This window comes from Pituophis catenifer, unplaced genomic scaffold (genome assembly GCF_029215685.1).
Source record: "Pituophis catenifer annectens isolate HBS135680 unplaced genomic scaffold, rPitCat1.0.hap2 SCAF_2, whole genome shotgun sequence".
Taxonomy (NCBI): Eukaryota; Metazoa; Chordata; class Lepidosauria; order Squamata; family Colubridae; genus Pituophis; species Pituophis catenifer.
In genome coordinates, this window is record NW_027256882.1 from 242105211 (window position 1) to 242131396 (window position 26186).

General features: G+C 34.2%; 1 protein-coding gene across 1 annotated transcript; it reads right to left on the reverse strand.

Moving 5' to 3' along the window:
• SNX2 (sorting nexin 2) lies at nucleotides 1-25619 on the reverse strand. Its single transcript, XM_070935703.1, has 15 exons — nucleotides 25500-25619; nucleotides 21581-21698; nucleotides 18183-18346; nucleotides 15323-15389; nucleotides 15109-15152; nucleotides 14876-15017; nucleotides 10477-10555; nucleotides 7515-7590; nucleotides 6161-6274; nucleotides 5836-5929; nucleotides 3942-4147; nucleotides 2404-2547; nucleotides 512-592; nucleotides 332-403; nucleotides 1-162 (listed from the first exon to the last, which is right to left on the reverse strand). Exons 1-15 carry the CDS (start codon nucleotides 25605-25607, stop codon nucleotides 112-114), a joined length of 1560 nt encoding a protein of 519 aa, XP_070791804.1. The 5' UTR covers nucleotides 25608-25619; the 3' UTR covers nucleotides 1-111.
• Between the last annotated feature and the right edge of the window lie 567 nt (nucleotides 25620-26186).

Genomic DNA, 26186 nt, shown 5'->3' on the forward strand with positions numbered 1-26186 from the left:
TTCATAAAATATATAGTGGTTTATTTGGATGATTTTAAAGTGATTTCATTGTGGAATTTAATTCAACTGGGACAACATCCAAAGAATCTTCATATTGGAAAGTCGTCTTTTCTAGGCAATGGCTTTGGCTTCAGGTAGGAATGCTTCCCAGTATTTTATCAGCTGGGGAGAAAAAAAAAGAAAAAGTAGTAAACAGCATTTCATGTATACACATGCATATATGTACATACACACATGCACGACTACTCAAAATTCTTTTAATGTAAATATCTAATGAATTTCATTGAGTAAAACTCCAAAATGTGTTATGATTATTTGAAAATAATCTTACCTGCTGTTGTGTTTGCACTAATGATTCCAAGTACTTGATTATAACGGTTTTGAAGTCTCTCACACGTTCTTTCTGACAGTAAAAGGGAATTAAGGTATTTACTCACTAAACAACCTTGCCAAAGTTTATTTCATAAGATCCATTTAATAAATTTTTTTTCACAACAGCCTGTATACATGCCTCGAATCTTCCTACTTCTTTGCGTATTGTTTTGGAGATTTGTTCAAAATCCCTCTCTCCTTGTTGAACTTTTGTTTCCCACTAAAAGTTAAAAAATGCATATAATTTAAACACATATAATTAAGCATATAACTATTTTTTTAAAGAGTGAATGTAACAAAATAAATAGCAATATAATCTAAATGAAAAGGTTTGTCATTCAAAGTAAACCTTCTATTATATCTATCACCTTAGGGATAATAATGATGAATGCAATTATTCTTATTTTTCAGTAGAAAATGATAGCATATATATTTTCCAACACTATAATATGAATAGTACTTCCCTGGAAGTACTATTCAAAATACATTTTCCCTTTCAAAACTATCAGTTCTTTTGGTTTTAATTTTTAAGTTCTAATGATAGTCCCAGAATATGTTGTTCAATTTCCTGTAAAGTAATAGACCTATAACATGGATCTCCAACCCCCACTCTGTGGCCCAGTGCCAGCCTGTTGAGAACCAGGCCGTGGAAGTGGCAGGTTGAGTGTGCGAGAGTGCATTTGTGCAAGAGGCGTGTACGTGCAACCATGCCCTCTTCTGCCATGCAGAGTCGGAAAGGTTGGGGACCACTAACTATAGCATAAATTCTATGTCCAGATATACTTAAAAGGATTATATTATTCTTAGATTTAGGAAAGCTTAATATTTAAGTCAGCCATTCATGTATCTGTTATACTTGACACATAGTATGAAATACTCTAAAGAAACTACAGTAGTCTTGGAATTAGATACCCTAGGCCTATATCTTACATCCTATTTGAATAACTCGTATATGAATCAACATACAGTCACGTATTTGGAACGATCATCCCTAAAAAGGAATTTTAAATAAAATTAAAGATCAATTAAAGAATATAGTGATTGCAGTGAATATGTTAAATTGGCTATTAAAAGTTTCCAACTTAAATGTAATTAATGAAGAGTGTTCAAAGGAAACCATGACAATGTATAGAAGGAAGTTGATATGTAGAAAACCTGACAAAAGTAGTTTAAATTCAAATTCATTTTAAAAAAGAAATTACTCTGTAAAAGTTTCAATATTAGACTTTTAAAAATAGCCTGGAGTTATTTATGTATTAAATTTATGGATTGTGTTAATAAAGAACTGACTCTGAAGAATTAAAAGTTTAGGCACCAGAGATACTTAATTCTATAGTAGCTGAGTCACTTGAGAAAAGCAACAAATATTTTTACAGAACATATGTTGGTTCTCAGTCATTTAATCATTATCATACTACCGGAATACTGTATGCTTTGCTGATTATTGAGCACTTTCATAAAAGTATAAAATCTTCACTGAAGACATATGCTACTTTGTTAAAAAAAAGTATGTCTAGTATTTAAGAAAAATGTAGAGGTGGATTTGCTTGTTAATGAATATTAACAATTCTTATTCAATGTAAGAAATAAGAACAGGAAGCGTATGTTCTCCTACCTCTTCGATTTCCTTGATGAAGCATAACAGAAAAAAGTGTAGAGATTATGATTATGATACCGTCTAGCTCTTTTAACATTCTATTGATGATAGATTATGCTATACAAGTGAAAAATATGTATATGCAATTGTAAAGCTGACAGTCAGAAATTTATATTTTGGAAATGAGTGTTTCATATAGCAGAATATAAATTGCCTCAGTCTAAATGCTATAACTTTTTATTTTAAAAAGTGGCATTCAGTGGTATATTCACAAATATGAATATACATTTAAGAAAATGTATGAGATTACTGTTATTCTAATAATAATTGATCTAATGATGATTAAAACCATATATGAACTGCACTAAAGGCAAAGAATATGAAGAACAAAAAGGTTTTTTTTAATTAAAAAGGTACTGCATTATAAAATATACCTCTCTGATTTCATCTTTAGCTTGCTGTAATTTGTCAGGTTTGTTGGCAAGCTGAAGTTTAGCTTCAGCCTCTCGTTTTTTCTGTAACATGACTTGAGCATCTTGCCATTTCTGCCAACATTTCATTCGATGATCAAATACACCCTATAAACAATGTGGTTTTAAAAAAAAGATAAGATTCAAAATCTGACATTTCAAGAAAAAGTTTTGCATTTTAATTAAAAAGAGCTCTGATCATTATTAAATGTCTATAGTTGTTCATCTATAAAATAACTTGAATCTAAAGAAGAATTTAACCTGGCCAGCTGCTGCCTGTAATGTACAACACTTGTGCTTGGGACTGGGCGCCCAGGATGACCCATATATGTCTCCTTACTCTCTTGTAATCCTTTCCTGTCCAATCTCTCCACTCTGTGAGTGGAAGGAAAAAAAGGAGCGGGGGGGAGGGGAACACACCCCTAAACAATATATGGGGTCAATGTCTCTGTGCCTGTCTTTTTTTTAAATACTTACTCTCCTGCAATTACTTTTTCATTGATCTTTCTGTTTTATGGGGGTTAGGGTCAAGAAGGAAAGATAACAAAGACAGGCACAGGACAACATGTACTGACTATAATGGCAATCGTGTGATTGAAAAATACTGTGAAGGTCGTAAATGTGGGCACTGCTCATAAAGTTATTTTTCTTGAGCACCATTGTAATTTGAATGATCACTAAATGAGGCAGTTGGCAAGAAAGGTTTACCTGTATCATTGACTTTATGGGAACTTCCATTTATGCAATTTTCTTGGCAACACCACCTGTTTGACATTCTGTTTTTCCAGGATTATTTTTTTTTTTGACAGCTCAGTTTAGTCTGCAGTAAAATTGTCTAATGTTGCCCCATCAAAATACTACTCAGACCTCACCCTGATTAGTTTTCAAAGCCCGAATTCAGAAAGGTTCCAAGAACTTGTATGAGAGCACCCTTGGTATAATGATTAAGAAACTGGGACATTTTGAGTTCTAGTCCTCACTTTCACATGAGATCTACCTTGGGTTCAGGAAATACGTGGGATATAAATCAAATATCATGACAAATATCATGGCATTGAATATAAATTCTGCATCATAGGTAGTTCTCACTTATGGGACCAGCAATTCCATTGGTAAGCAAAGCAGTGATTAACTGAAACATGACATAACAACATTGTGCTTAGTGATGGCAGTTCTAGCCATCCCTATCGCAGTTGTTAAGTGAGACATTGTTTGTGACTGCCTGCCAGATTCCTCATCATGACTGCAGTTTATAACTGCCTGCTAGATTCCTCATCAATCTTGCTGCTTGTTGAAAGCTGGCTGCCAAGTTTGTAAATGGTGATCACATGATTGTGGGGACACTGCAACAGTCATGTGAGGACACTGCAACAGTCATGTGAGGACCAATCAGAAGTCATTTTTTTCAGCAACAAAATAATTTCAAACAATCACTAAAGAAAGGTCATTAAGTGAGGAGTACCTATATATGAACATTTGTATAGATTTAAATGCGGGCTTACTTTTACAGCACCAATAAGACGAATGTAATCACTAAGTAGCTCAGAGAATACATAGAAATCAGCAAAAGCTTGTTCTTGATGCAACTGGTCTATTTTTTCTTCAACTTCAGCAAGCTGAGACAAAGCTCTTGATAAAGCAGTATGGTCTTCTGAGTTCCCTAACATGGCAGCACTTTTAGCAAAGGCAGCTGTATTGACTGACAGTTCTGAAACAAACAAATGAACAATGAATATGAATCTTCTATACAGGGCTGTTAAACTCATGGCCCGCAGCCTGGATGTGTCATTCGCTTGCCGCGCCAACACCAGGTTTAGCAAAGTGGGGGGAGAGTTGCGATATGTCATGTAACGACGCCATGACAACGCAAGTTTGACACCCCTGTTCTATACCAATACTCAATTCTATTTTATCTATTATTTTAACCATTTTTAAGAAATTACAAATTCTGCCAGTAAGCACATGCTAAAATCACAAGAACTTTATATGTTACTCCTAAAATGATAGTGTGTATGATATGAAATAATCTTGTGTATCAGTACAACCATTTCAGAGTAAAAACCTGTCATATTACTACAATCTGTGCTAAAAACAGATTCTGCCAAAGTTTATATAGCAAAGTGTTGGGAAATTGCTGCCAATGAAGCAAATGTCAGTAAAATAAATTTAGTCATGTGTATTGTAATGCAAAACATGTAAGGATTTGGATGCTTGTGTAATTTACTATCTCCTCGTAAAAAGATTATATGCTACACTATAGATTAGATGTGGATCTTCAATATCTAGTTTAGGGCATTAAAAAAAAAAACCCTGAACATCGTATTGATCTAATACAAAAAGAGGACAAATGTCAAGAAGAACTCCATTCTCTATCTTACACATATACCATTGATTGCACTGGAAGATTTATGTACCTGATTTAGGCACCTGATTAGCTCCAACCTTGATTCACCCCTTCCTATCCATTTCTATGAAATTAGGAAAGACTCCTGCAACTGACAAATTTCCAATTAACTATGTTAGTTTTCTTTCTTAAATCTCCCATTTTAATGGTGCTGTACATTGGGATTTATATACTAGGTCTTGGGAAAAGATACTATATCATATTTCAATCACAGATATTAAGATTTTGATACTTAATACATAGATATCATCTTTTACTCTCTAGCATTGTTCATCCAGTTCCTCTTATTGTAAAAAATCACTTTCCTTATTAGTAGGTTGCAAAAGAAGATATTCAACTAATCCATTTAATGCAACATTAATATATTTATAAGCAGAACACTGTCTAAGAATCTCAAGTGTTCTGTTATTTTAAAGGTAATGGTTCCCCTCACACATATGTGTTAGTCATTCCCAATTCTAGGGGGTGGTGCTCATCTCCGTTTCAAAGCCGAAGAGCCAGCGCTGTCCAAAGACATCACCGTGGTAATGTTGCCGGCATGACTAAATGCCAAAGGTGCACGGAACACTGTTACCTTCCCAACAAAGGTGGTCCCTATTTTTCTACTTGCATTTTTTATGTGCTTTCAAACTGCTAGTTTGGCAGAAGCTGGGACAAGTAAAGGGAGCTCACGCCGTTACGCGGGATTAGGATTCGAACCGCTGAACTGCTGACCTTTCGATCGACAAACTCAGCGTCTTAGCCACTGAGCCACTGCATCCCTACTTTACAAACTGAAATTATTTGATAAGAAATATCCATTGAAAAAAATGGTTTCTCAGTTTCTAAAAATCAACAACATTTTTGCATGAGATGTATTGTACATTGCATAGTTCAGCATTTAGCTAGTTTCTTGTCCTGAAATTATTTAAGGTTTCTGATCATAAGAAATTTTAGAAACATTCATTCATGTTTAACTTTTAAAAAAGTAAAAAACTAATTAACGTATCTACCTTTTCTATGACAGACCAAGGATTCTACACTACCATGAAGTTTCCGAAGTTGCTGATCGAGATTCTCAAATTGTTGTTGCTTTTCCTCAAACCACTGGCAAAAATGAAACAAACAAACATTTACAATTTATGCTATATTGCAAACTACAATTCCCTTTCTAAAGCAAGAAATTAACTCAGTATAAACTTGTGGTCAACTGATGCAATTGAGAATCCAAGCCAATAAATAAATTAATATCCCATTTTCTACTCCTATGGTTTTAAAATGCAACTGTTGAACCTCATTAATTCATCTCATTATTCAAGTCGAAAAATCAGCTCTTACTGCATCCGATTCATTCATCTTGATCGTCATTTTGTTGACAGCGTCGGCAGCCTTGTTTACCATCCTCAATATTCCTGCTCCACTCAGAGCCTGGGTGTTAACTGCTCTCGGCAGCTGGAATTGAATGACAAATAAGGGCAAACAAACTGGTTAAAAGGCTGGAGGTTTAACTGGGCACCAAAGGGACTGAAAAGGATGTAGTGTTTTCTTCCCCCTCATACATTTCAATATAGTGGAACCTAATTTCTTAAATTTACTACTTTTACATCCTCAGAGGAAAACTTAAAAAAATAGACTTTCAATTTGCTTTTCTTCTGCACCTTTACATTTAGATGGAACACAGAGACCATTTGTCAAAAGTTGTTACACTGCCGCCAAATGCTTTAACTGGCTACTCGTATACCAACAGCAGTGGAGCTTTTAAGGGCAATACGATGCTACTGCTTCCACATAACAAATGCACTGACAACTTTTTTGTTGTTGAAGATATTTTAAGCACTAACATATTACTAGGATATAATGTATCTTACGTTGAGAGAGAGAGAGAGAGAGAGAGAGAGAGAAAGATTATGAGCTAGTGTTTTTAATTATGTATGTGAACACTAACTTCAAACCCTGATTATTCACATGCACCTTTCCATAGAAGATCTGTTTTTCCCTGCACCCACATAAACACAGAAAGAGAGAGAGAAGAGAGACAGTTGGCTGCAAAACTAGTAAAGCTTTCCAGGTATATTATTAAAAGAGTTTAGTTATACATTTATTTATACATAGAAGTTGCAAAATATGGTTTCTTTAAACAGCAAAAAAAAAAAAAAAAAGGATTTGGGAACCTGAATCAAGTTTCCACGGTTAACATGATATGTTAATAACCAGCTAAAGTTCCAGCATTTTCTTTCACCAAACAGCAGTTTGTTAGGCCTTACAGTACCATCTTCGGACACACTGAATAATTTGGAAATCTGTAACATTTATCAGCAGGAAAATTACATCAGCTGTATATTAATCCAGCTAGAAATTTTTCTGAAGATAATTTTCTACTTTTAAATGAAATGTCAAATTGACAGCACTGATGACTGAAGTCTTCTACCAGGGAATTAAATGATTACAAGCTTTTTTGTTCTTGTAATACAAAGATGTAATCCAATATCAACTATTACATTTTGAAACAGAGACACAAAAGTCTTTGCAGAGTTAATCAGATTACTTATTAAATGCCAGCAAGAAAAGAGGATTTCACTTGCCCTAGCTTTAAATAATGGAAGTTTGTTATCAGCACTGTAGTTGTGCACAAAACCAGATGTTTGGTAGGTAATATGTAAAACTAAATAAATGGAAAAATAGAATTAAATACCTCAGAACATTCCAAGAACTGTCTTAAATCAGGATCTTGTAATAAGGTTGGATGTTTTACTGTTCTCTGTAGGTACCTACAATTTTAAAAGTTAGAGAACATTTAGTGTTCTTGATAGTATTTAAAAAATGCCATACATAGAATGAATATATACTAAAACAGTTAGGGAAAGACAGTATATTTTAAAATTTGCAATAATTCCAAGATATATAGGACAGTTCAGTCTCAATAAAAGCTTTCAACCTTTTTTCTTTTTACTAAAACAACCAATTAAATATCAATGTTTATGGAATCTAGAATGGAAGCAAAACTGTGTAAACTAGCTTGTTGATTTGACAAAAGCTGTAATTTCCAGTTTACATGAAAAAAAACCCAAAGAGCAGAACTATCCCAATATTTGAAGCTGTTCCTCCTGGAAGAAGCTTAATAATTCTAATTTTTGTTACAAATAGAAAATTAATGGATATAATCTGATCAATAATATGTCATACAATATCCTTATATATCAGTGATCACTCCTATATTATAACACTTTATGATAGGAGCAACTATACTATATTTACTATTTACCATTATGTTAACATATTATTAAAACAACAATAATAATATGTTCCAACTTTACCATCCTGTGTTTAAAAAAAGAATGTGTGTGCTGACTTTACCATTTATTCTTTCTTATTCTCCCTTTCTGCTAAACATTAGTTAGAACATTAGCTCCAATTCACAAGAATCTGTGTGATCCAAAAGTTTACTGAGAATCACAGATAAGAAAATGCAACCAGGGCAAATTACTATACATTTTAGAAAACAAGCCATGCCACACCAACTCTTTTAGATTTCCCAGTAGAATGCATTTTACTGCTGACATTTATTTATTTAAAAGATTCATATGGCCACCCATCTTAAGAGACACAACTCTGGCTGGCAAATAGCAATAATAAAGAATTAAATATCATAAAAACACAAAATAAAACAAAACAGAAAAATCCCAGGCAACTCAACCGATCTCCAACAACGCAGTCAACACCACCATCTTCAGACTCCAAGCTCATGCTATACCTACACTTCAGAAGATTCAGCTCTTTATGGCTTTCTGGGATGTTAAGATAGGGGATGACTGACAAATCTCTAGGGAAAAGCACATTCCACAGGGGCTGCTATGGAAAAGACACACTTCCTAGGCCCACTAAAAGGTAACACAGAAGGGGGGGGGGAAACCTGGGGCTTACCTACTCTATCCAATATGGTAGATTAGGCAAATATCCTTTTCATTTTCTGTTCCGAAGACACCTGGATACCATCAAGTTTTATGTTTTATTATTGCTTTATCATTTAATTAAAATAAGGGCTTCCATTATAGAACAATCCAATAATCAAGAAAATGTATATAATCAATTTATATATTTATATAAAAATGTATGCAGACTCAATATAATCTCACAACTTTAATAAATATTTTAACTGATAAACCACTATCTTATTGTATGCTTAGTAGCAAGCAATTTACTAGAATATTACAATAATCATTTCTACATTATATAGATATATGCCTGTATGGAGGCAGAGCCACCCATCCATTAAAGCTGGCCCAGCAAATATACAAAATAGAATCCATCTTTGAATAATAGTTCCTAGGTTACTAAGGAATATTTTCATGACAATATCAAAAATCCATTTATTGTGCAAAAATCAGTCTTACTCAACCCCGCACCAAAAAAAACCCACCCTGTAATGTAATTTCAAGAAGTAAAAACACATCCTGTTTATTTTTTATTTTTTATTATTTTTAGGTTCATAATCATGGAGAATCTCCATCCTCTTGCCCTAAATATGGAACACCAACACCATCATCATAATCATATCTACAAGGCTAAACTGTTGGAAAGTTGCTCCATATCAAAAGGAGGAATTGTCAGGAGTGTAGCTATATCAATTTTGATTAGCTTTGTTGTACAACAAAATCAGGGCATATAAAAGTCTTTTTCCAATGGGGGGGGGAATCACTCATGTACCAGATGGGCATGACATAAAGTGGATTATTCTAGTAACATCCTAATTTAACAGCATTACTGTGAAGTATCTGAAGCTATCTGATCTTGCTGGTCTGCCTGCAGACATTTTGTTACCTGACATTTTGTTAACCTCTTCAGATACTAGTTTGGTAACTATCCTAGGAAGGTAACAAAGCATCTGCCAGCAAACAACCAAGCTCAAAGAGCAACAAGGACTCCACAGTTCAATCCGGGCTACATATATTCATTCTATTCTATTGGTGGGAAAAGGTTTTAAAAATGATTTAGTCTGGAATGTAATATTCAGGGAAGCCAAATATTACTTTGAGAAGTTACAATGATACTAGATAATATTGATATGCTGGTGACAAGTCTTCTTTTAAGTAACTGCTACATAGAAACATTTTGACACATTATGATTTTTCATACATAGTAATAAAGATAGCATAGAAGGATGGCATTCAAAGCCCTGTCTTTCATGAATAAATCACAAATACTTTCATAGCGGATGTCACTTGCAGAAGCAGTCAAGAATGAAAACTAGAAATTGAAATCTAGATCAATGTAAACTAACTTCTGAAGTCCTTCCAAGTGCCACATGAAAATCTAAGCAATATTTAAAACAGACAATATTTAAATGCTGGATTTTGAATTATATTTGATTCTGAGCAGATGCAGCTAGCTTTAGCATGCCAAACAACCTTTCTGAGAGAAAAGGTATTTTCTGTCTTTCATATCTATACACATACAAATACACATATATATTTCTACATGATATTCATACTGAAATATGCCATCATCATTATATAAACAATTTAATATCAACTTCAGATTTTATTCTGAACGGTTTCTTTTACAGTTTAGCATGAAAAATTAAATAGTCTGAGAAACAAATAGAACTGTATACTTCACTGCACATTCATTTAATAATACTACAAATAATCAATTACCTTTCTAATGCTGCTCTTCTTTTTTCTACAAATTCTGTAGATGAGGAATCTTCCTTGCCTACTTTTACCTTCGTCATGCCTTTGAAGGAAGTGACATAAATTCATTTTTTAACCTGATGAAATTCTGCCCTTTTGTCAAATTCATATCTAAATGTACAGTATATTAATCTAATAAGGTCACATATATGCAAGGTTACTATGTGTACAAAGATGGAAGACTATAGGCACATCAATAATAGAAGAACACCTTGTGAAGATGACAGAGTTTGCAGAAATAGCTAAACAGACTTGTTGATTATGGAGGGAATTCAGCTACCTTTTATGGGTTTTTGCTGAAAACGGACAAAAATGAATCAATTTGGGGCTTTACAGATTAAAAAGGTTTGCTTATGGCAAGAACTATGATATGTAATATGGAAGGGTGGAGATGGTAATTGCTATATTTGTGATAACTTCAAAGAAGATCTAATTGCTTTTATGATCTTTTTCTTTCTTTTTTGTTATTCTTTTTCTCTTTTATCCTTTTATAAACTTGTATAAACTTTTTCTTTTTGCATTTTTTCTAAGTTTCTTTAATTTTTAAAACCTTTGCAAAATCTTTTAATAAAAATTATTCATAAAATACCTTAAGGTCACAAAAATATATTTTAACTTGTTATAATTTGAACATCATGCTTTTCTCTTCTGTAAATATGAATTTACTTACAGTATATGAACTGTACTATAGTAATGTGGAGAGATCTGTGCTGGCCAATTTTAGATAATTATTTTCCTTCGCGCCTAAACATCATTTTTCAGATGAGAGTGTGAGACAAAAGTTTTCACTTTACTTTTTAAGACTTAGTGTCCAGTGCAGAAATAATATGCTCAATAATTATTTTCCTTGAGATCTACCAGGTTCCACGCTTCACCTGATTTTATTCTTTTAATTAAAAAAAGTTAAAAGCCAACACACTGCAAGGCAAAACAGGAATCTCAATAATTATATTTTCCTCAAAAATATAAATGGTACTAACTGCACTCTTAAGTTTTATTTAGAAAGTATTTCATTTGCCTCCCAAAAAAACAAAAGATTAGCTGAGAACATATTGGGAGATTAAAAAGATAACTGACAATTTATTCAAATACTAGGCTTCTGGAAAATGGGAGTGTTTTTATTGCCAATTCATACATTGCAGACATTTGGGGAGAATGTACGTGACATTCTTCCAAAGTTCCAAATGGACCCACTTATTTAAAAAGGACAGCGTTTTGGTTACTCTTTTAGTAGTCTACAGAAGGGAGGAGGGACTACAGTGAAACAAAAGAAGTTATTTTTGTTGTCTTCCATTCATACAAAGAACCTGAAGAAAATCATTTCAGAAGCATAAAACACTAAGTCAACCATTATATTTGCAATCAGCTGGATAAGTAGCACAAATGAGTTGTTCTCTTAGCCAAGACAGTTCACCTAGCTCTAGCAGTCTTAGTCTAGATTAATTTCTGGAATAAACAGTATATAAATCTGATAAAACTTTAAACATGAATAGGCTTTTTCATAGATGAAAGCTTCATTCAGCTATTACTGAATTAGCACAAACATTTAGATTTACATGTAATACGTTCATTTTTTGAATATGCAATGAAAAATATTGCATATTCTTTGAGTATTTCAAAGAACATTCCTGAAATCCAAAGGAGAAAAGCCGTCAGCCACAGTCTAGGGCTGTGCACACTGCAAAAACAAATTGGAAAGTGTGCTTTTGACCTGGTAGAAGTATCGCACTTCTCAAAAATCAATGGGACTCTTAAAATAGAAGCAGCTCTTTTTTCAGACTCAACTTATATTGAAGCTTGAAAAAAATCAGGCAGCTTAATGAATAACAGAAAGTGCTGTACTTTTGTAATGTCCAAAAAACTTTTCAAATTATTTTTGAAATAAGCAACAATCAGCCTGAAACAACCAAATAACCAAACAATAAAACCATTCAGTCAGAATTCTGCCCAAATTTTTTCAAATCAAATATTAGTATTCTCAATATCAATGCACAATATTGTTTCTCGTTAGTCTATTCCATTTCTCTTGGGAAAGAATTTATGTTCATTTTTAGAGATATTACTTTCCTTGATTAATTTGAACACCTTACCAAAGGGTTGAAAGTGTTGTTTCTACAAGTTTACACTCATTATTATCCTATACAAAAATGAATAAGCTTTCTTCAATTGTTCAGAACAGTTTCTTCAGAACAGTTGAACAGTTGAACATCAAAGTTTAATGATATTGTGAATATAAGTAGAAGCCAAAAAATAACTTGAGATGTGCACCCAGTTTTTCTCTAAATATATAGAGAGCCAGTTTGGTCAAGTGGTAAGGTACTAGACTAGAGAGTGGGAGTCTGTGCACTCTGGTCCCACCTTAGCTATGAAAGCCATCTGGGTGATCTGGGATCAATCACTTTCTTTCTCACAAGCCCATTTCACAGGGTGGTTATGTGGTGAAAATAAGAAGAGGAAGGTATTTTGGGTATGTTCACTGCCTTGAGTTTGTAAAAATAATAAAGCCAGGATATAAATAAATAATAATTTCAGTTGTGAGTTCAGTTGTCCACAATAACTCTGAAGTGCTTATAAATAAAACATTAACATAAAATATATCAAGAAAAAAACAACTGAATGGAAGACTATAACCAAAGACTAAACAACAACAACAAACCATAAGGGTTCAACCATCATTCTAATCAAAGGCCTGGGAGAACCACCAAGGTTTTTACTTATTACATTTATAACTGATCATGATTCCACATAACTTTACTTTACAGAAATACAAACATTCAAAAAGTTATGATCCAGTAAGATACAAAATACATAAACATGCAAATGAGTCCCAAATACCCTCTGGAAGAGCTCCAACTGCTTGCAGATGGTGGCTAATCTAACTTCCAACCACCTTGGTTATGGTTTCTAATTTCTAATCAAGCAGGAACTGTGAATCTAGGATGATACTCAAATCACAGATTTACTTCTTCAGGGGTATTGGTTCCCCCCCCCCTTTGACATACACCACTGGACCATCTGAATATCTTGATGACAAACAGTAATTGTGTCCTGCTAGGATTCAATCTGGATCTCCACAACCTCTGGACAGTAGAACAAGACTTTAACAGCCTCACCACTGTGGCCCAGGGTAGAGATGTAAAGCTGAGTATCATTAGCATACTGGTGATCAGTATGTGATTAATAGAAAGATTAATCTAAATATTTTAACTGCCAATTTACCATAATATTGAAAAAGTAGCTAAATGTTCCAAGACCAAGGGACAACTAAATAGAACATAGAAAATACATTAATAAAGTGTACTTTTCTTTCAAAAATATGTTAATTTAGTTTTTACACTTTTAAAAAAATGTCAAAAGCAGAGCTTCCTTTATTTATTTATTAAGTTTAGAAACTACCTATCTCCTTCACAGAGAAACTCTGGGTGGTATAGAAATAAAATATTTTTTTTAAAGAACTGAAGATAAACATTTAAGTAAGAAATAAGGATACTTAAAACTTAATATTAAAAAGTCAATTAAAAGGCAGAGGAAGGGCTTTCAGGGTACATGCTGTACTGTAAGCTTGAAGTGAGATAACAGACCTAGTTCTTTAGACATTTCCAAAAGGCTATGAGACTGGGGAGGGCTGCCTTGCTTCTAGGGACAGAATGTTCCAAAGCCAGCAATGGCAGAAAAGACTTTCTTCCTAGACCCTGTCAGTCAAAATTCTTTAACTGACAGGTTCATGACAAGTCTCCTGCCTAATTGGGTGGGATGTGCTAGTGTAATGGGACAAAGATGGTTCTGTAGGTAACCTGGCCCCATACCAGCTTCAGTTCCTTTTTGTGCAACTGAGCCCTTTGGAAATGCAGTGAAACTACTGACCCCTTCTCAGAAAATTGTATTTAAACACATTAAATTTCTCAGAAAATTGTATTTAAACACATTAAATATATATTGACTATTGATATTATCAAAATATTACAAATAGCAAACATGTAACACAGTAATATATGCACTTCATTATTCCATTAATCAATAAGACAAGTTAATTTTCAGTTAGAGGTCAGTGAAAATAAAATTCACTAATAAAGTAACTATTTTCTTTAACTTCTTTAGCCTCTAAATAAGCAATTTAGTCATGGTTAGAGGTTAGTGGAAATATATTTTTTCCCACCCCCTCAAGTTCATAGACCTCTGGACATCTAAATACAGACCTCGGGGGCGGGAGGTATATGGATCCAAGGTTAATAACCCCTACTCTAAAAGTAAAATTTGTCAAATAGGTGTAAAAATAGATTTATGTGTTGCAACATAATTTTTACTGTTAGAATAATAGTTTCACTATGGAAGATGAATGCCATTATTCATTAGTCACACTTACCTACAATACTCTTTTCTGGAGCTGGTGGTACAATGTAACCAACATGAAGATATTTTGATGCTAACTTGCCATACAAACCAAGAAAATCACTGAATCTTCTTTTAACAGAGAATTCATTTTTGTGAAACATAGTTAGGGAAGTCTAAAAAAACAGAAAAAGGCATTTATAAAATATATCACATTTATATAGTGCTGAACACTAAACATTTGATTAGTTATCATGTAATAGGTACCTTTGTAGTGACTCTGTATGCCATGTAAGCATTCATGCCATCCCCTGTATGGTAAATGAATAAATACACACATTTATTAACAATTTAGATTTATCCGTTTATATAATTTATTAACATTAGAGTTTTTATACATGTGACTTAAATAGTTATATCAAACTCTAGCTATAAAATTAAGTAATATTTCTTTAATTAATGCAGCAATTTTCAGACTCACCAACTTTTTCTGGATCTGACACATTAATTTCAATATCAAATGCATCTCCATTTGCTTCTTCTTCAATCTAAAAAAAGTAATATTAAACAGTAAGCAATCTTTCCAAGAATCTAAATTTAATGTCTAATCACAAATTCTAAAGTTTAAACACGCTTGCATCTCTGTAGTTCAAAAAATATAAAAAGCCCAACCATAGCTCACTATATTTTCAATAAGAAAATCATTTGAACGATTAGACAAGATAAGGAACAATCCTTCCTAATTCTGAAGAATATTATGAATATGATTAATGTTGAGTAACTATGACTGAAAAGTTTTCATACAGAAAAAGATTATGATTTCTCAGCATTAAAACACTTTTTCAGTAATGAGAATAAAGGCTACTTGTATTTTGATGAAAAACATTCCAACAAATTATCCCAAATATAGTACAACTATTTATGAAAGAATTGCAAAAAATACTGGCATTTCTATAAATATTTTTCCGATCATCACTAAGGATTAGAAATAATTCCACCAGCCAATCCGATAAAAGCAGATTTAGGAACACCATAACAGATACATGATAGATCCATAGTGGAACAAACACAAGTCAGAATAAAATCAAATAGATCTGACTCTTTCCCCACAAAACTCTGTGATCATGGATAGACCAGGTTCATCCCATTTTACAAAAAACAACAGGTGAATTAATTAAAACAGAGTAAACCTTCAAAAAGGCTGGGAGACAGAATTGCAGAGCTTTTTGATAAGATGAAGGATCTTATGGTGTAGGGGACATTCAAACATTCAAAATTTAAAAGCAACTAGGCCACTAACTTTGTACTCTCAACCCCCTTCGATCTATAACTCGGTTTTACAGCCTTTGTTTTCAAATAATTCTTTTTATTATGACCAGTACTTTTCACATTTATATTTTCTACTCTAGATAAAAGAAATGAGAATGCGGCATTTTTTAAATCCTGTGGTATACACATTCGTATTAGAGTCAAATGTTTAACATTGAGAGACAAATACCATTTTCCCACTTTTGTTAAAACTTTTCTTTAACCCTAAAGTTTAGGGTTAACTATCATTAACCCTAAACTTTAGTTAATGTCATCGCCTTGTTCATATTTTAATGGATTATTAAAATTCCACTCTACTTATAGAAATCAAGTTCCCTCTGAAGGAAAATCAGTTTTCAAGGTACATAATTCTAAAACACCTGTACCAGTTTAAAGACAACTGGAGATTCATAATACCATGTTTGCAAAAGTCAAGTCACTGAACTGAATACAACTATGTATATGTTTACCATATTAAACAAATCAGACAAAAAAAAAAGTAGCTAATCAAAAACACTCCAGCAACACTGACCAGGGCAAGCCATTTCTACATAAAGAGAGAGTAAAAACCCCATACCCTTCTAGCATTGATGAAATTGCCTAGTTGGGTAATAAAACATCTATAAGAATACAATCAAACTCGGAGCGCACTAAGGACCTCACAGAATTTTTACTAAAATACTCCCTTTATATAAACAAAGATGGACAAGATATGGACCAGCCAAAGATGTTGCCATATTTTTCTGTTCTTAGCATGCTGCAAAGAACCCAAAATCCTGATTGTGTTTGAACTAGAAAATTTATGATCAAGATAAACTAGATGTTCCAATCTAGTGAGTTCTTAATATAAAATTTAAGTGGTTTAAATATATTGTGAGTTCAGCATGCTTACTGGAGGATAAATATAAGGATAGGGAGAATAGATACAATACTCGCATGAGTCCAGGCTATTTGAGGAATTTTCTCACTCCAATGGACTGGTCTGCCCCACCTGTGCCAACAGAGGGACCATACTGCAGATCCCATCAGCCAAGGATTTTCGGCTGCTGGGATCCAGAGAAGAGCCTTCTCTGCCCTGGCTCCTATCCTCTGGAACATCTTATCCCCTGAGGTAAGATTGGTTCCCATTCTCCAGATGTTTCAAAAGAGCCTCAAGACCTGGCTCTGCCAGATGGTTTGGGGACCCAATGGGGGAACTTCATACTAGAGGTGGGTGACTAGTTAAAACTCAATGCTACCTCCCCACCCCCATGTGTCTGGCTCCCTTATTTGCCATCTTGGCTACTTGATTTTATCTGTTAATGTTTTTACTTGCTGTGTTTTTAGAGTGGATGACTTTAATGTTTTTCAATTTTTTTATGATGTAAGCTACCCAGAGTCATTGGCTACAAGATGGGCAGCAAATAAATTTGATAAATTAATAAGTACTATGTCTCTGCCAAGTTAGAAATCAGAGGTATCTCTAAGTTGGCAGACATAGTATTTATTTATCAAATTTATTTGCTGCCCATCTTTTAGCCAATGACTCTGGGTAGCTTACAACATAAAAAAATTGAAAACATTAAGATTAGACAAGATAAAGCATAATCCTCCCTAATTCTGAAGAATATTGTGAATATGATTAATGTTGAATAACTATGACTGAAATGTTGAGTAACTATGACTGAAAAAATAAAGTCAGGATATTAAGTAAGTAATTGCAAAATCATTCAAAGCTTTCCAAGTTTTCTTAATTGGCAATATCCACTGTGTTAAAATATTTATTCCAATATTCATTCAAAAAGGCTCCAACTACTTATATACAATTAATATAAAACAAGACAGCATTCCCTGCAGAAGTAACCATAATTGTAGGAATTATAAAACCAGTTACATGCATAAACTTATCATAAGAATAAATACCAATTTCTAAAGCAAGTTAACTATTTCTTTATTGCTAATTAATTTTGTGGACAGTGCCAATGTATTCACATTTACTTTGATTATAAATTGTGTACCCAGCTTGAAAATTGCCTTATTAACTTCATTAATACCTCTTCTCTGCATCTATCAAAATCCACAGGGGCCACTATTGTTTTTGATTCCATTCTTGGTGCTATTAGTGTTGTTGGGGTAACAGGAGTTATAGCTGGAGTAGAGTCTGAAGAAAGTATTGGTTCCCTTTCTGGACTATCCAAAGAAACTTCTTCTGTTGCTTCTAGACAAAAAAGAGAACCATTCATACATTAGCCTGCGTATTTTTATACACGTGTATACACATGAGAAAGATTTATCTTCTGAAAGTATCTTTTATTTACTCCTGTACAGATCACTGATCCTCAGTATAATTGTGAAAAGTGAAAAGTCTAGAATTCAGAGCAAGCTTAATTTAAAATATGTATTGCATGATTAATATTTGTAACGTATTCTGTACTCCATAGTTACAAGTAACAGAAACGTATCTGTTAATGCAAATTAAGATCAATTACAAAAGTAATTAGCATACTATTAAAAGAAATGGAAGCCATACTGAATACACATTTTACTATCATCCATCATTTAAATACAAATATGGCTAAAAGACAAAGTTAGAGAATGAACCTTGTACTGCCTGTAAGCCTGGTGGGCTTCTAAGGCCAAGCAGATGACACACATGCAGTTTAATAACTTGTTCTTTCTACAAGCTTCCCTCTTAGCAAAGATTAAGCCATAATTTCAGACATTATGAATATAGATTACGGTATAATATTTATCTGTTTTAATATATACATCTAAATTATGAAGGGATCAAATAGAGAATGAAGTAAAATAATATATTTCAAAGTACATTTCTTCACTTAAAGTATATATAACCAAATAGTTATAGTTGTCAAATGATTAAATATTTTAACTTACAATTGAGCATAACACAGTATTTTAGTGATAAAGCCTTGAAGCACCTTAGAGTGGATATATTCTACATGTCCTTGGATTCAGGACATTCCAAGTATCTTATGAACAGTGAGCTGTTTGGATGGTATGCAAGAGAAAAGCTGCTGATGCAATATATTTTTATATCATTATGATTGTTATAATTCATCATAAAGTTGTCTTTAAATAAAGTAATAAATGTTAAGCTACTGAACCAGGAATGTACCATCAGAATAATTAGAAGTACAAGCAGTCCTTGTTTAGCGACTGCCTTGTTCAGTAACTGTTCACAGTTATAATGGTGATTAAAAAAGTAACTTTAATGACCAATGCTTGCATTTACAACTTTCACAAGTCCGAGCAAAGGAAAAACTGAAGTAACATTATAAGCACAGGCAGAGTTTCTCTTAGCAACCACTTGACTTTAACAACTGAGATGCAGGTTCTCATTGGGGCTGCTATATTTATAAAGGGTGAAGCAACCTTAGATCCTAACAATGAATTACTCTTTCTTAAAGACTGGTTTTAATTATTTAGAATTCAGGAAATATATCATTCTTTTGGCTTGCAATAGTAATCTCTGCCAAAGTTTCTTTAGATCAGCTTCTGGTAACTTTATTACTCATTGCTAGATAACAATCAGAAGTGTTTGGTCACTGCCTTTTTTTTAAAAAAAACCAATCTAGTCCATAGTCCTGGCATTTCCTGTAACAACATTAGCTTTTCAAAATCAATCAAGACTATACAGAATTTGCTTTTTACTTGGTCATAGATTTTTCTGCAGTTTCTTTTTCAATGAAAAATTGATACCTTATGAAAAAACACAACGAAGGAGTGGCTAGAACAAACATTTTGCATTTTTAAACAAGCACTGTTTATATTTTTAAGTAGCTTTTCTCAACTCTCAAGAAATTCTATATTGGTTCATGAAATACTTGCAGTTATTTGGTCTGCTAGAGGCCACAATCCAAGTTAAATAATCAATGTAACTTATTTATTTTATTTATTTATTTATTATTATATTTCTATACCGCCTTTCTCCCGTAGGACTCAAGGTGGTGTACAGTCAAGAAAAATATAGACACACAAACATCATAAAATTGCTAATTAAAATTATGACTTCGTTTGGTCAATTAAATAAAACCCAGAATTAGATAACATTTAAAAAATCATTCACATGTTTGTATGTTTAGCCCTGCCTGTTGGAACATCAGGGTCTTGAGGGCACGGCGGAAAGCACGGAGATCAGGGATATTCCGTATCTCCGGGAGCAGTTCATTCCAAAGGGTTGGAGCCCCCACAGAGAAGGCCCTCCCCCTGGGAGTCACCAGTCGACATAATTTGACTGACAGTACCCTGAGCAGTCCCTCCCTGTGAGAACTGGTCGGTGGGAGGCTATTGGTGGCAAAAGACGGTCTCATAGGTACCCAGGTCCTAAGCCATGGAGTGCTTTAAAGGTGATAACTAACACCTTGAATCGCACCCGGAAGACCACCGGGAGCCAGTGCAGCTCGCGTAGGAGAGGTGTTACATGGGCATAACGAGCTGCGCCCATAATCACCCGTGCGGCTACGTTCTGGAAACTTATCCTAGAAATTAGTATCAAAACTCCCCTAAAAGCAACTGAATAGAAATAGCAACTTAATAAAAATGCTAAAAGCAACTGAATAGACATACTCATTTAATTGTATAAGTAGCCATGTGAACAAGCTTCTCATACTGTGTGTAACCTTGATTATATTCTGCCTTAAAGAACAAAATGTCATAAAAATGAAATACATCAGTTGTTTGATCTTGGAAAGCAATTGCTGCATAATTTATACTACAGGATTCTCAGAAATGTGCTCTCATTGGTTGCATTTTCTTCCAAAGCAATCTAGTACATGATAAAGAAAAAAGGGAAGTCCAAAAGTTGTAACTTCTGCTCTAAGGAAAATTGAAGTAGGAGAACTGAATTAATGCCATGCAACTGAATAACCCTTTCTTGAACGTCATTTACAAAACCATGTCTGTCAGTACATATGCACAAATGAAACTAATTTCATTCAACTATGTCCTTCATGCTTCAATTACCGAAACAGTTTCAATAAAACATGTTCTGTGTTATAGTTTAAGCCAAGAGAGACTGAATATAGGAAATATGGCTTGCCTTGTTAAACTTAGGTCAAAGCATGATTTCCCAAGATGAAACATAATAGGAAGCTGTTAATATGCAAAAAAAGAGAGAAGAATGAACTTTTAATCTTTCAATCTCTACTCTGTATATACAAAGAAAATAAAATGTATTAAGACTGACAAAGGCCTGATCTTTTAATGTCATAATTTTACATATGAGATATTTGCTTATTACTACAATGCTATAGTTGCAATGTTATAGTTATTCAGACCAATTTTGTTTAAATGTTAAAAACTGTTCTGATGTATTTAATACTAACTAAATGATGATAAAGGATGCAAAATAGGTCACTAAAATTATACGCTGAAAAAGCATGCATGAAGTTTTTCCAGTAAAAAACTCGTCTACAAATGGGAAAGAAATTACCAGCAAAAAGATCTTCCCTGTCATCATCTAATAAGATTTCTGTAGGCTTAGGACCATTTGAATTTGTACTGATGTCTTCTGCTGGAAGACTGGCTGGTTCTGGAGATGAAGGGCTTGACTAGAGAAAGGAATGAAGAGTTGAGAAACAGTCAGTATTTACACTATGATTTTTTTTGTTAACATTCACAAGCAGACAATATATTTACTCATGTCAGCACTTTCCATTTCCTCAAAGCTGTAGAATAATACATTAAGAAACCATTAATTATTGTTTAGCAGGATACCTTAGCTAATGTTTTCACTTTGTGATATTCACTATATTGTTCATTCGTATGCACTCAAATCTCAGTCTAAAATTTAATTCATACGTTAATCCAATTTAAATGTGGTAACGCTGTTGACTTTTAATCTCCTATAATAGGAAATAATTATTGCCGAGTAATAAAAAGAGGTTGATGTAAGTATATCCAAACTTAAAAAGCTCATTAATCATATAAAACTTAATACAGTTGAATCTCTGAATTCATTTATATAGATTTATCAGTAAATGATTTTTTAAAATATTTATTTGTAAGTTGTAGTAGCTTAAAGTATCAAAAGCTCAAAAAAAGACAATGGTTAAGTGACTGTGCAATAAGGCTAACACTGATTATAAAAAAGATTTAAAAACATCAAAATACTTAAGTTTTACACACCGCTAAATGAAGCAAAATAAATTAAGAAATGGGCTGCCAACGAATGAAATATAAAGGCTAGTAATGTAATTTCCTAAGGAGCTAGCCTTAATGTAATTTCCTTTGAAGCTAGCCTAGGGCAACTCTAGGGTAGTCTATCTATTTGATCAAGATTTTAAATACCAATTGGACAACATTAGATAAAAACATTTCATGGATATAAAATAAGGCCTAACAGATCAGGCTTATCTATTCAACAAATTTGTAGCAGGATAAATGACTAAAAGCTAAGCACCGTAGAGCCATAGCAAGACTTCTGAAAAAAGAGGTTCCATTTAATTATTATGTATACAATACAAAAGGATTAAAATACCCAGACTCTGGAAGGGCTACTCTTTCGTTTGTTCATACCAACAAAGAGTGGCTAAGTGCAGTTGGGCAGGAGAGTAAAAACTGATCTCCAGTGTGTTTGTCAGCAAGTCATCCTTATTTACTTGTTTAGGGTTAAAAGCTATTTCAACTGCAAACAAAAGCTATCAAATTAGAAGTCATGAACATTTTGTGGTTGTGTATTCCATTACTGCCCATTCATTTTAGTATGTGAAGCCATAGTTTACCGGTAGACTACTCGGCATTGTTTTGAATATACAATAATGGCACATATAATCAGAAAAAGAAATATAAACCAAACTTTGGGTACCAAACATAAGCTATTCAGATAAAAGGTATGCCAAAGCTACCTATACTTTCTGAAGGTGTGCAAAATGTATTGATCATCTATAAGATTCCCTTAGCTCAAAACAAGGAATTCTGGAGTCAAAATATTTTCCAAACCTGTACTAATTTCCCTGGGGTGATTACATAGAATAGGGAGCTACCCTGGAGAGATTAGTGTTGATTTAAATTACATGCAAGGCTTTGTATTTAGATTGCAGATAATGCATCTGAGCATTTATGTATTTATCTGACAGGAAACAATGCTGAGGCAGGAGAAACTGATAAGATACTTTCAATGCAATTCTAATGTAGCTCTTTTAAGATATTAATACTTTCATACCCTCTATGACATCACCAACCCATGTCTGTTAATATTGCAGGATACAGATATGCTGCCTTAATTGTTAAATGGAACCAAATCCAGGGGAATAGTTACTAAAAAAAAGTAACTAAAGCCGCTATAATTCTGTAGTTATTTGAACACTGAACTTTCAATAACTCAATAAAACAACATAGGGCTTTTAGTTATATCACAATATTGTACAACATACTCTGATAAACAGCAGCGTCCCATAGTTGTAGAGATAAAACTTGTGATAGTAACTTTGTTATATAGCAAAGATTTTAACCAATAATCCAAATTCATCTCTCATGCATTGAGTTGTTGGGCTCAAAAATTAGTGACTTCTTACCAATTAGAAAATTAAACCTACAATTTAGTTACAAAATCAAATTCTGCAAATATCAAATCTTTCATTTATCACTATTAATTTCACATTAATAGTCAACTCAATGTACATTGATTTTATACATGCACATACATAATTTCTGTTGTTTTAGTCTTTGTTCCTGTAAAAGCTACTTTGACTGCTAGTTTCATCCACAACAGAAGAGTAAGTTCTAGGGGTCAAACTCCAATGTATGAGAAATATGAATATCTGTATAATTAATCTAATTAATACCAACCAATTATTTCTAGTTGTCTTGTTTATAGTATTATATATTTAAACTGAGCAGTTTAGAAAGGCAAGAGTATTATATTGAATTTTCTGAAAGCATATTTCCTTTACATATTTTGCCTACTTTTTCACAGGAGGAAAAATACTACTGACTCAGCATAAAAAGGTGGAAGTAAGTTTAGGAAACAACAGCCAGCAAAGCATTAGTACTTCCTTCCTGTGAGAGAAGGCTCACTGAATGCTATCATACATGGCAAACAGATACTAAATGCAGTTGTTTACAAATTAGAACATCTTGATTTATAAATATTTTATGTTAGACCTATAAAGATTAACATGAGACAAGCCACTATCAAGCTTCTTTTATTAAATCTATTAGTTGCATTCAACATACACAAATCAGTGTCTGAGCTAATTAAATTTTCATCAATGGTGCAGGACATGAGTACCCAATAAGGAAACAAATAAAATCCTATATTGAAAAATACACAATGTGTACTACTCTCCTTCAATTTATCAGTAGGGTTATAGCACAATGATCTGCACGCCAACTGAAAAGTTAGCCCACTGATTTCACTGGGTGGAACTCAAAGCAAACTTCAAAAGTATTTGAACATCTTCCAGTAACCTTTATTCCCCAATTAGCAGCGCCCCCCCATAATAGTTATGACAGTATCAACTGAGGAATATTTGAAACAGCAAAAATAGCTCAGGAATATTCAAATACAGGTAATCCTTGACGTAAAACAACAGTTGAGGCCAAACTTTAAATTCCTAAGTGAGAAATGTATTAGGTGAGTTTTGCCCCATTTTATGACTTTTTTTTGCCATGTTTGTTAAGTGAATCTGGTGTCCCCATTGACTTTGCTTGTCAGAAGATCAAAAAAGGTGATCACATGACCCAGGACACTGCAACCATCATAAATACGAGTTAGTTGTCAATGGTATCCACATGTAAATCATGTGACTGTGGAGATGCTGCAATGGTCATAAGTGTGAAAAATGGTCGCAAGTCACTTTTTACAGTGCCGTTGTAAACTTCAAACGGTCACTAAATGAACTGTTGTAAGTCGAGGACTACCTGTACATCCACAGAAAGCCATTTTTAACAGATGTTTTCTTTATGCAGCACTTGAAAGAATATGCACACTCTCAAACAGTTGGCACTTTCAGACCTCATTCTCCAGGAGAAGCAGCCCACTACTAGAGGAAATCCACTCCTATATACGCCCTTGCCCAAAGTGGGGAAATTAAATCGCTTGGGTTTTTTTTTTTTTTTTTTTAGAAAAGTGTCACAGCTGGGAATAACCCAGAACTGGCTGCTGCAATTCGGGTTGGCGAGCCCCAGCCCAGGGAATGGCAGGGAAAGAGGAGGCAGGTGCCTCTCTTTACTCTCTTTACCAGGAGTAAACCATGGTTTGAGGAAGCCCCCCCCTCCATTAAGTCAAAACCTCTCGGAGGGAGGGAGGGACAGCCATGACAAACCCAACAGCAGCTGCCCTGGGAGAAGAAATAAGGAGTTCCAAGAAGAGAGAAAAGTGGGAGAAACCGCGACTCCTTCCTCTTTACCTCCAGGGTAGAGACGGTGCTGATGAAAAGGTCCTCCCCGTCCTCCAGCTCCTCGAACTCTGACGGCTTGCCGTCCCCAAACGGAGGGGGCTCCCTTTCTGTCGCCATCTTTCCCCGCTCTCCCCCCCCCACCCCACTCTTAGAGGCGCGAGATTTCCGGCAGCTGCAGCCAGTCAGATGACGACTATAGACCACGCCCCCTTTACTTCCCCCCTCACGTGACGGCCGCTGTGACCCGATGCGCGAGATCCGCCTTCCCTACACGAGGCCGGGAGGGGCGGAGCTATAGGGAACGGTTAGGGAGAAACCGCTGGAGCCGGAGTGAGGGGCGTGGAGCGGTGGGCGGAGGGAAGGACGCCTTTGTGGAAGTCGGAGCGGTAGCAACGGGGAGGCTGGAGAGAAGAAAGCCGCTGTTGGTCTTCTGGTTGCGGGGAACTTGGCTTGTGGCGTGTAAATCTCCTGTTGTCCCAAAGGTGCTTTTTCAGGAGGCAACTGGACTTTCTTGTTTTATTTTTCCTTTAAAGATGTTTCGCTTCTCATCCAAGCAGCTTCTTCAGCGCTGACTGGATTGAACGCATCTTTCCATTCCCCACTATCCAGTCAGAGTTGAAGAAGCTGCTTGGATGAGAAGCGAAATATCTTCAAAAGGAAAAAAAAAAAAAACCAAGAAAGTCCAGTTGCCTCCTG

Excerpts from the sequence above, each read along its gene's own strand:
- SNX2 (XM_070935703.1), bottom strand. The coding sequence starts at position 25,607 with ATGGCGACAGAAAGGGAGCCCCCTCCGTTTGGGGACGGCAAGCCGTCA. Across the intron at positions 18,347-21,580 it reads CAGGGAAGATCTTTTTGCTG|AAGCAACAGAAGAAGTTTCT; the intron begins GTAATTTCTTTC and ends TTTTTTGTCTAG. Across the intron at positions 15,018-15,108 it reads CATACAGAGTCACTACAAAG|ACTTCCCTAACTATGTTTCA; the intron begins GTACCTATTACA and ends CTGTTTTTTTAG.